General features: G+C 38.3%; 1 protein-coding gene across 12 annotated transcripts in view; it reads right to left on the bottom strand.

Annotated features, from left to right (window-relative positions):
* LOC137290304 (eyes absent homolog 1-like) overlaps positions 1–12,146 on the bottom strand; it is a 149,191-nt gene continuing 137,045 nt past the window's right edge. For 6 of the 12 annotated variants that reach the window (XM_067821110.1, XM_067821113.1, XM_067821119.1 and 3 more), the window contains 7 exons: positions 10,662–10,751; positions 5,924–5,982; positions 4,900–5,060; positions 4,573–4,687; positions 4,155–4,276; positions 3,635–3,738; positions 3,254–3,428 (listed from right to left, as the gene is read on the bottom strand). In XM_067821110.1, the coding sequence (XP_067677211.1) occupies positions 3,348–3,428; positions 3,635–3,738; positions 4,155–4,276; positions 4,573–4,687; positions 4,900–5,060; positions 5,924–5,982; positions 10,662–10,751 (732 nt within the window). In that variant the 3' untranslated portion in view covers positions 3,254–3,347. Of the gene's footprint in view, positions 3,429–3,634; positions 3,739–4,154; positions 4,277–4,572; positions 4,688–4,899; positions 5,061–5,923; positions 5,983–10,661; positions 10,752–12,146 lie in introns of all 12 variants that reach the window. The other 6 variants (XM_067821120.1, XM_067821112.1, XM_067821122.1 and 3 more) reach the window with 3 other exon arrangements.

Raw genomic sequence — 12,146 nt, 5'->3', positions numbered from 1 at the left:
TATATATCCTGATATCTTTTATTTATACAATACTTCATCTAAGTGGAAAATGGCACCCATTTATGATTAAGACAGCCCCTGGATTTTAAACATCCAATAAACCAAATGACAGTAACAGTTTACTCTCACCATGGGCTGACATGGTACAGAACAGTACAGAACACAGTCAGCCAGTTAACTGTGAACTGACACAAAGAAAATAGGATACACGATTCCTGCAAATGATTGTCTTGTCGCTGCCTGGGACTACAGGTCTTGTGACATCCTCCAGGTACAGGGATACTGATGAGAGCATCACATTGTACCAGAGGGTGGATGAGGTTATGGATTTTGAAGATATTCCAGTTAAACTATACATTGTTAATTGTTATACAGAAATACACCAGTGGAGGTTGTGGTCAACTCATTGTGGTGGTTATTATGCTGTTAGTAGAAAGACTGGGTTGGTCTTCATTTGCACCCCTTCAAATTATGCAATTGTAAACATTCTTTTTATTTTCAGAAGCCAGTGTTTCTTTGAACACTATATACTGCAATCTGAGAAACAATATTTTATATAATTAGAGTTTATTTTACTTTCAAATGTGTATCAAGATTTCAAAATATACTTCAATGGCAAGTCCCATGAATAATTTACTAAGCATCAACAAAAATCAAACAATTAATACTGTTTGTGATAATGAGATTTGTGCATTTCACAAACTTCATGTACATCAGTCTGAACGACTGTGGATGTATATAATGGAAACAATCATGATGTATTAAATTGTTTGTACATAAATAACAGTGGATTGCCAAACTGCTGTGGGAATATGTCTCCAGGTCTTGCTGCATACTTCATAGAATGATTGTGACATCTAATTACAAATGCATGACATGAACTCATGATTTATCAACTATGATGCTGACACTCGTTTTGTATCTATTATAATGACAATATTGCACATTTTCAAATATGTAATTTGCTTAAAAGGTCAAGTTTAAATATCCTGTGGCATCAATGATAAAAAAGTCAATACAAAACTCTACCTAACACTGTGGTTTGTCTCATTAAACTCAGTAAACACTAAAGAAATAATTTACCTTTCTATGGCCAAAGACAAATGCCAGTGAAAGAAATTGCCAATGTTTTTGACTTATTCTCTTCCCTCAGACAAAGAACAGCATAAGCCACCCTTTAGCATGAACTTCTTCCTATGTTAGATATGTTTCTTCTTGTCATAAGCTTTCTCAACATAAGGAAGGTTTGGCATTCAGCAGTACACCCATTAAACCACCCAGTAGTAATGTCACCAAACAATTAGAATTCAGGAATAATTGCTTGAAAAGACTTTTTGCCAATTTCACTTGTCCCAGTTACGGTGTTAGCTGGAAATCTTTCACACTTAGTAGGATGTTTACTTGATAGTTTCAAAGTGTTCTCCCTGCACACACAATGTTCCCTCTTAGATCAATAACAATAACATATTCATATCAAATACAACATTAAAATGACTTAACTTAATTTCCAATTCAGTGTTACACATTTATTATCCTGGTTTTTTTTCAATAGTTCCTTTAAAAGGACTGATGATTTGATGAGACTACCAAAAACTCCTGTTAAAGCTGGTTTTCAAATTGATAAATAATAAAACGTGTTTAAAAGTATTAAAATGAAGCATTATAAAACATATTTGTAATGACAATTAAAGCTTTGAGTAACCTTCAGTCTGACTTGAACTGAGCACTGACTGACTGACATGTAATGATCACGGTGATATGAAGACAGTTCACCTCAACGGAACCTCATGCAGGAGCATCACATATCCACTCCACACTGGAATATAGGGAGGCTACCTAAAACCTTCATCACAAAATCTAGTTTCATCTTTGATATAAACTGTGTGGCACACAATAGAAAACCATTATAAGAATACACACAGGTTGTTTGTCCAGAACATGTGGACAGTCTTGTAAGTCCGCCGATATGGTAGTAGAAGGTCTTCCGGTAATGGAACTGTACATCACACAAAGTCTCTTCCAATGGCAATATATATATATATGTATGTATGTATATAACATGGGCGGCAAACCTATACCTCCTCTCTCACAGGTCCACTGCGGTAATGTTGACACTGGGACACATAATGAAACAAAACATTAATACTAAAGCCCACTGGAAACACTACACTCAAAGTGACAGACGCTGTTACAAGAAAGAGGGGGTAAAAGGGAGGAGCGCTTTTCAATGATGGAAAAATTAGATCATTTTAATTGGAATGCTAGGATTGGTGTTTGAAATCACATTTGTCCAGATTACAGGTTTTAAGACTGGATTAAAACAAGGAAAACACAACACTCAACACTTATTCCAATGAGGCTACCTACACGGAATAAACAAATCATGATGGCAGGTCCGTATGTGAGGGAGGAGGTATATACTGCTGCCTGGGGCAACAGATCCACACTCACAATCTGCTAAAGACCAGCACGTTTGCATGCCATAATTCAGAAAGCCATCTCGCTCCTGTGAGTGTATTTTTCTTGCAGACATTTTGATTGGTCAATGCCACTATGTCCGCTACAAGCCAACGTTATTGTAACGCAACATGCACACGCACACAAAGAACAAGGTCAAGGTCACAGTCTCAAGATCAGCACCAAAATAAAATCTCGGCTCTCAACAAATTCTCTGGGAATGATTTTCCTAAGGCATAAGGTTCTTTGTGAATTTATTGTTTTCAAAGTGAACTTTCTTTCTGGATTCTATTCATTTGTGTGAGTAAACAGGACTTGACAGTCCTTATAGCACTGTGTCAGATGTCTGCATCACGCACTGTCAATACATCCATCGAGCTGTTGGCAGCCAGACATGTTGGAGGTCCAGTGTGCAGAAACCAATATGCGATAATGCTCAGTTTGTGCGATCGTCCTTTAGTTTGATCCCTTTAGTTCAACATGCAGTAATAAATACAGTCATCATTCTCAAAACGAGGAGATTGTTCTCAAGAACTGTGAGTAGGTGATTCTGCAAAAGGTGCAGTCGGCCATTATAGTCCTCTCTTCTCTCTCCTGATTGTCAGGGTAACGGATATCACAACAATACCCGGAAATGAGTTGGCCAGATTCTGAAGCATCCATTTGTCAGTAGGTCATTTAGAGAGAGTCCTGCTCCAGATCTGGCGATCCTTTTGAGTAAGTCAGTCACTGCTTGTGGGCACACGAGTATCACTGCACAATCATGAGTATATTATGGGATGTGTGCTCACTCATTCACCGCCTTGTGGCGCTTCGTCTGTCACTGGACAGTAATCTCAGAGAACCAATCAAAAGATGTATCATATAGTAAATATAACACTCATGGGAGTCTAGAGGTAGCTTAGATCCAGTGCATGGTGAAGGGCTGCAAGATCGGAATGGTTGGATATCCTCCAGAAAGGCCAGTTCATCTGGAAAGGAAGACACATATGTCAGCTTAACTAAACACCTCAACTTCAAAATTTAACTTTATGATCAAAGAAACATTTACTGAATATCTTAGTACAACATACAACTATGAGCAGATATAAACACTTGCTAATCTTATTTGAATACAATATAATTTGTGAATACATTTTGGAACAGTTTAGAAAGAAGTACATCAAATGGTACTAACTACCTGTTTGGCTGCCGACTCCTCATCCCGACCATCACCAACAACGACATAAGTGCACTTCCTGCCAAACCGTGAGATGATCCGCTCAAAACAGCTTTCTTTACCTGCAGCATGGAAAATTGATAATGAACCTCTCAACAAAGAATACCAATGACAATCCTCTGGGCTCCATATTGACCATACCATCAGGAGTTTTTCACTGATCTGTCTTAGTTGTCACGTCCATATGTCATGTAAATAAAATTCCAGGTCATATATGGACTCCAATTAGACAAAGATTTTTTTTCATCATGCATTACTGTAAATATTTGACCTGTGTAGAGTAAGTGAATGAATGTTGTTTTAAACCACAATTTGCAGACATTCAGGCCTTATCACACCACCTTCGTAATAATAAAGTGTAAACAAGGACGACACCAGTTTGATCATGGTAATCACAGCCCTTTGTTACATCATTACTTATTCATAAATAGGGAGAGTTTAAAAAACTTGCTTGTTACAGATAAATATATTTTCTCACCTATTTTTGTTGCACTGTAGACATTTTCAATGTTGAATACACCCCCAAGACCATACAATAGAACTTTGGCCAGGGCCGGCACAAGCTGCGTCGTCGTAACCAGAACATTCACACAGTTATTTCTGAAAAGAAAAGGAATGTGTTACTGACAAACTTAAATATCATACAACAGAAAATGGGACCACAGTTCGACGACTGAGAACCACAGTTACTGGACCTCTGGTATCAGGGTGAACTCTCAAAAATAAGGAAACATAGCAAGCAATTAAAGTGTGCACTGTCATTAAGCCATGGAGTACTGAGCATTGTTCCACAATATATCCTAAATACTGCAATCTGACTTTGTAAAATCGAAGTCCCACCTTATACATCAAGAACTAGTTTCTAGATTAAGGTCTGACGTGGTTCATATACACACCTAGAGCTGATGATAGAGAGAGACTTGAGAGCCAGAGTGAGCCAGTTGTCGGTTAAACTCTCTATCTCCTGTCTCAGCTGCAGCCATGGATCTCGCTTCTGGGGACCCAACAAACCTGAAAAAAATGAACATAACTGTAACCCCACTTTCATGGCCACGACAAACTGTAACACATTCTTAATATATTCAATCAATATATGTAAACTTCAGTGAGAACCAGGTTGTGTATTGCCTACACATGAAGGTAGCAGTATGACATTGTGGAGTATGATACCACGACTGCACCTTGAGCTTGGTGTGACATGGAGAAAGTAGCTGGATATTTACCTCCAACATTGTTCCTATAGCTGTTATAGATCTCCTTAATGCGCCTGTATCTGAAGGCCAGCTTTCTCATCCAGTCCACACCACCCCGCACGCCAGTCGCCAGACACAGGTTCGCATTGCTTGCTGCCGCATGGAAACCATCAGTGGCAAAATTATAATTGCTGCAAAAAAAAAAAAAGATAAATAAATAAAACAAATGGTGATGATAAGAGATTGGGCAATAGACGATGGAGAGAAGTGCAGAACACATCCTCTAAATACAGGCCTTGTTATAACACTGTGGTGACCTTTCCTAGTAAGTTATCACAGACCAGGAGCAGTTAATCTCACACCAACCCAACACATTGAATAACTGCATGGTCCCACTCTGCGTATCAACTTCCAAAAAGCTAAATTATCATCAAATAGCTCGGAAAACTTTTAAAACAAAAATAGACCAGAGAGAAAGCAAGATGACATATTTTTTTTTGCTTTCAAACTTATCCTACCCTGTAGATAAAGATGTTTTTGCCCTCAATATTTGAGTATTTGTGTAAGTTTTAGGTGTGATTAAGGTGATGGGAGGTTAACTGACAAGCTGTCAGACTGCCAGGAATAATATTGTATTTTACTGATTAACACACTGAGGCCTGAAAGACAAGAAAGAAGAATCAGCGTTCTTCACAACAGGGTTCAACTTGACAGAAGTGGAATTAACCCACATTTCAGAAGGCAAGCCGAACATAAGGTCCTGTACATTAGTACTCCCTGCCACTAAGTACAAGGGCTAGCAATTCCACACCTTATCAAAGTGTTCTACATATTTCAGTCATCAATTATGTGGCTCAATTCTTAGACATTATTCAACAATTACAACATATGTTACTGCATAGCTAGTGAAGTGTGGCAAATTATTCATCATCAATTAAATACCCAGAATCTACTTGTGTATCCAATTGACTTAGACATTGGGGTGATCATAATTTTCAGATGCTTTAATTCACCTGTAATTACGTTGGTTGCTGCTTGTTATCCATACACCCACCTTAAGTCTTGTCCATTGTCATCAGAAGAAACGTCATCTATATGAACCTGATCACATTCCTGGAAAAAAAGAAACCCATTTGATTTCATGATAACAAAGTGGGGAAAAGAGAGATCATATTGCATCTAACACCAGAGGTAGATTATTAAATCACTAATTTCATTCCTACCTGCATGATAAAGAAATATACATCATATATGAATTAATATTGTGGCATTTCACATTTCTCTTTTGACTGGTGGTCCAGTCCTATACAGTACATAATGTTCTATGTCAGCCCAGAACCCACTTTCCCAGTTTCCCAGGCTGGGAGACATATTGGACAAGTTAAGTACCTCTTTCCATGGAGAGATCTAATTAATCACTTTCACTGAAGTGACATTGACATTTTGACAAAATCATTCAGAGAATTGGACAAACTTGCTCTCCCAGCTCTACTCCAAGTATTGTGGACAAATTGCCAGAACCCTCAGAAACAACAAGGTGGTAACAAAGGACGTGGTAATTTCCCTCTTTATACACAATCAGTAAGGGTCATTGGTCAAGTAAAGAAGGTGGTTGATGACTTGACAAGGGAAAACCTGCTATGAATAGAGTAATTTCTGCCAGTGACGAGTGTGTGTGTTCAAATACTTGTGATATGGAGTAGGGAAGTCTATCAAACTGACCACCCCATAAAATGCCTGTCCATCAAGAATCAAGCTATCTGGCACACATAAAGGTAGAAGGGGCCCTGCGTGGACCTGAAAGATTAAGTGGACTGGGCTGGGTCAATAACAATGCAGAAAATAACATTATGCACAATTTGCCAACATAGCTTAGTGGTAAAAATCACTACTGAGTTTGTTCTTCCATATCTTCATTTTGTTTTTTTCTCAATAAAAAAAATAAAAAAAATACAATTACTCAAATACATTTCTGGTCTCATATCCGCTTGATGATATTAAGTATCACTCGCATGGCTGTGTGTTAGAAAGTCATGTGACAGACAATGGCAGCTTCTCTGTGCACTGTGGCTTGCTCTCAAACAACCCTCTGGCAATGGACCAGCATTCTGGCAATCGGACATATTGCAGACAGAAACCCTAAAAGAGCCTCACTTGATTTGTATAAAGCCTAGCATTGACAAGTAGCCTGGAGAGACATTGACAACAACAAAGCACTTCAAGTGACTATATCAAAAACAAATCACATTGTCACAGTTTGAACTCTATACAACGGTCATTTACTCATTTCACAAGCTTTGACAACTACTTGAGTCCAGACATGTCCATGTCTGCTGCTATTGTAAACAAACAATACCTTGGCCGTGTCTTGATGTGCATGACAACATAGCACATCCAACATAGGTGGGAGACCCATCTATACCACCTAACTGTAAACTTTTAATTTAGAATAACTTCATGAATACAATCAGTCAATGAACCCCAACAAACTTGCTCAAACAAGTTTGCCTAAAAACAGACTTACAAAGAGATTACAAAAACCTACTACCAAATATATCTACATAATTTTGGCTATTTTTCTTTCTCTTCATTTGTATAATACATACATTATTGGGATGCACTGAAGTCAATCTGGGTCACAACAGAATGCACGCAATGAAGCACAACCACTTTCAGCTTTTAAATTTATAACCACAAAGAAGTGGAAATAATAAATGCAGCCATGATGATGATGCACAGACTGCACTGATACGCATGAGGTAGCCTTGAATATTCATAAAGTATTATTCTCCACTGGATGGCATCACTTGACGTGATGAATGACAGAAAAACACACACACTGCTGATGCATTTCAATCAACATTAAGTCCAAACCAAATAATGTAACAGACAACATCTTCAATTTCATATGATTTTTTTTTCTTTACACAAGATGGAATTTGTTCAGGTCAATACACACAAAATCAGTCAGCAACATCAATTATAGAAGGTAAATGAATATATTCCAGAAAGGCCATGTTATCATTTTCCTCCAATAATCCGACAAGCATGTGAATTTAAGTGTATGAAGGCAGGGACTAATGTGTCTGACCTGTGTAGTATACAAGCATGAAGGTTCCTATCTCAGTGTTACAGTACACTGCCTAAGCTCAATACCATGAAGCTGCAATGTGATCTAGACAAAGCCGACTTGCAAGTATTAAACAGACAATCCTAGTCCCATCAGCTCTCTCTCTCCCCACTCTCCTTGTGTCAATCTATGCACTGTTTTGTTTGCTAACATGGTGAAAACCCACAGTAATTATGACTGCTGACAACCTTATTCAGCGAAAAATCCGAACACCTATACTCAAATATTTGCCAGGATGCATTGCCTGCGAGCACATTACCTTGCTACAGACACTTCAATTCGATCCTCAGACAAAAGAAACCACCATCTTCTTTCTTAATCATTCACAAATTCCTTGGCAAGAACATGGAGGCGTGACTTTGCCAAAAGACTTTCACTTGTTGAATTATATCTGTACATATTGAATTCAGTCAAGCCGTAAAGCTGTGTTTACTTACAGAATTCAGATAAAACCCAGAAGCACATATTTAGTGTGACTTTTTCTATTAGCATGAAGGAATACACGTCTTATTTCATGCATGAATGCATCATTTATGAGTTAATGATTTCAGCTATTTCAATCATAAACCTGTCTCTATCATCCATCTAACGTGTGGCAGTGTCCATCATGTCAGAACATTATTCACTGTAATCCTCTCCACTTTGTACTACATAAAATCTCTGACATTTTCAATTCATCTTTTAAAAATGCTGTGCTAATCTATCTGCTATGGGATACTGACATTGTCTGCAATAGAAATACATTTTTGATGCCAATTATGGTAAATGCACTATTGCCGTTATACCTTTGAAACCTGACCTAGAAGCTCAAATGCGTCTACCAATACAATTTCCTCTTTTTTTATGTCAAGAACTTAATCACACTACCAGCAGCCTAACAGAGGATTCCCCATCTGCACCCTAATAAACAGTTGACTAATTTCTTGTCAGTTTACAGTTCTGTTCCTGAATTGCATCATGTGATAAATACGCTGTGTATGAAGATTACCACTGTCCCCTTACATACACGCATTCTCTCAGTAATGACGGGAAATGTGAAAATCAAGTTGGACAACAAAAGTAGTGAATATATTAGTAACAATCCTGACATGATACAAGGGACATCAACATCAATTTCCTGCATCCATTGGGAGGCTTGTGAATAGTGCTTAGCAAAACAAATGGTGTCCAGCCAGGATCTAGTGTACGTTTTCATGGTTAGGCTAAGCAGCTGCATAGCTTGCTTATTTCAATATGAAAGGTCATATTCTCAATCTAGAGTCAATCTCTTAATAAAAAGTGCACACCTTTCCTGAAAAATGTCACCCCCTAGCCTGAACTTCAAAGCCTGAAATAAGCTCAGCTTGTTGAAATCTTGTCCCGTCCCCTTTTTGGTCTGAGTTGATCATGTCCTGATGAAAATCTCATTACAAAAAAGCTTGGAGGGATTGAAATGAAGTCTTTATGGGGAAATATTTACACACATTGCTTAATAAGTCCCCTTCATGGCCCGTCAGGCTCTCAGGCGACAGACTGGCGCGGGCAAGTAAACAGCTGAGGAACACACCATTGACGCGAGAGCAGTGGACCAACCAAACTTCACAGAATTCTGGCCACTTCAATTAAGCCTTCTGACGACACAGACAGTGAGGCAATTCAGAGACATATGACGAGGATCTTCAAGGGGTTTCAAACTTTCTTTCTGCATTTTCCTCACAAGGGATTTACCCTAGAAAAACCAATGGCCATAATTGATTAACCAGACAGTTTACTTGAACGAACCTTTCCATTTTTCAGCATAATTAGACAACAATGTGGGCCATTGGTGTAAATTGGTGGCTAGAACAGGACAAAGCCATCAATGTTTGAGTTGAGGACCCGTTGTCTTGTGCCACCTCAAACTAACTGTAACACCATGGACAATGACACTGCCCAGTACGTCTGCTAGTAATGCCTTATCCAATAGACGCCATCTTCAACCCACCACAGGCAAATTTTAATCAGCTATTCAACTGTAACTCAATTATTGCCTGGAGCTATTTACAAAATAACACTGAAGCAAAAACTGTCATTATCAGCACTATTGTTGGGTAAATCTTTACGGCAAAATCACTGAGATGTGACCAAATCCGGAGCGACAATTTGGGGAGAAGAGACAAGCCAGATGGGAAACGAAGACAAATTGTGCAAGGCTTTTAGTTTTTGTGTTTAATTTGTTTTACAATTAGGAATTTAAAAAAATTCAATTAGCTAACAGACCACGACAAATTGTGACTCAAAATTAGAGACTGCGGTTTATAATAAATAGATTACATTAACAAGTATAAAGGGCAAATGTCCTTCATTTGAATTTAATAAAATTTCTGGTGATAAAACAAACATAGCAACACACTGTCAAATAGGTGACACTGTTTCAGAGAAGATATATTTCCTCAAGTAAAAATGTTTGACATTACTACAATGAAGTTACATGCATGAAACGATAAGGGACAGGTGATAAGACTAAAGGGTTCCCACAAGTCTTTGTAGGTGCAGTTCTCATGAAGTCAGTGCTGGTGTTTGTAGTAACACTGTAACTTACACACAAAAGGTAGTTCCATACGAGATCACATTGCAGGAAGGTAGTCAGCCAAGTGGACAACTGCAAGAAGCAGACTGTATCAACCACCAGAAATGTACCTACCTCTAAATCATTAAAGAACAAATGCGTGTCAGCTAGATTGAAAATCATCTCCTCCATGCGTAATCCTAACGACACACTAGCAGGGGGGTCCTGAAACAAACAGATATCAAGTTAAATACATTCACTAATGTTGCACACATCAAAGAATACACATATTTTCTGGATGAATACTAAACACATTATTAGAAGATTTCATAAGCATGCACAAGTACCTGCTATACATGTTGAGTCATTCAAGACTGTGTTACCTGGCAGAAGGTACAGGACATTCATTCCTTTCTTTCACTAATAATGCAATAATACCATATCTACTTCCCAGACTGCTGGGATTGATGGACTTCTAGTCAGTCTGCTTCGTAGGATAGGTATTTCAAGAGAGAAAATATCTTTCCCCATAATCGTAATGATGCATGTTCCTTGCATTTTACACATGAAATCTCAGTTTGTGTTGAAAAATAAAGAATGATGAAGCATGTCGTATTACATATCATAGATAAAATGAATTTCCATTATACAAGAAATGTACCCAAATCCGAACAATATTAATTGATATACAATGTAATTCATCTCTAAACCTTCTCCTGCATTAAAAAGGTTGGGATAAAGCATTATTTATATAAGTTTTTTAACAGCATGTAAGAAATGAGTTTAATTATGGGTGTCTGTGAGAGGTAAGTGAAGGGAATGGTGGACTGATCATGGCATTACAAGGCTGATCTCAGGCTAGTTTTCTTTATTACTGTCTGTCAGATCTAGTTAAAGAGGATAAATGCCAATCTAAGAAAGTCGTGTCTGTGCCCCGGCCTATCTGACGCTCAGCTAATCACCAATAACAGCCAGTAATTGTTCTCCAATGGAGCACAATCAGCAAAAGAGGCTCTGATTAATGAGATTTAGAAAGGCAAGGAGTAGAAAGCTAAGATTGAGAAAGTTACTTGGACCAGCTTGACAGTGGGCACTCCAGGCCCTGGATGTGTGCAGCATTTACTACAACATGGGCTTGCTCGGCAGTGAATTCCCTCTGCTCTGGCACACAGACCTGCTTTTTGATGAGGGATAATAGGTTTGAATTCTATTAAGCTTGGAGTAATAGAGAGAAAATAATGTGGGAATCGCTCCCGATCAGGCCTGTTTGACAGTGATTTGATGACACCCAGTTTTCCATTACAATTCCCCCTCTTGGGACAACACATCCAAGCTTGGCCTTCAAATGCCTTGTTTCTCTTCCTCCGCTACTAAAGATTTCCACTTCCAGTCACACATGTGCTCGTAATGTTTTCCTTGGGGATAAATGTCTAATCATACAAAATGTTCTGATCTTGCACAAAATCCCTTGTTTGCAATTACTAGTCTCTAATCTTAGAAGGGTTTTCATATTAGAAATAATTCTCACAATTTAACCCTGGGCAGTGGGGTATTAACTCATCATTGCCAGGATGATGGCATCTCTTTTATGGTACAACTGGGGGACATATCTCTCAATTT

Source organism: Haliotis asinina, chromosome 7 (assembly GCF_037392515.1).
Source record: "Haliotis asinina isolate JCU_RB_2024 chromosome 7, JCU_Hal_asi_v2, whole genome shotgun sequence".
Lineage (NCBI taxonomy): Eukaryota > Metazoa > Mollusca > Gastropoda > Lepetellida > Haliotidae > Haliotis > Haliotis asinina.
The sequence above is the reverse complement of the archived record's forward strand: the minus strand, read 5'-3'. Positions and strand labels throughout refer to the sequence as shown.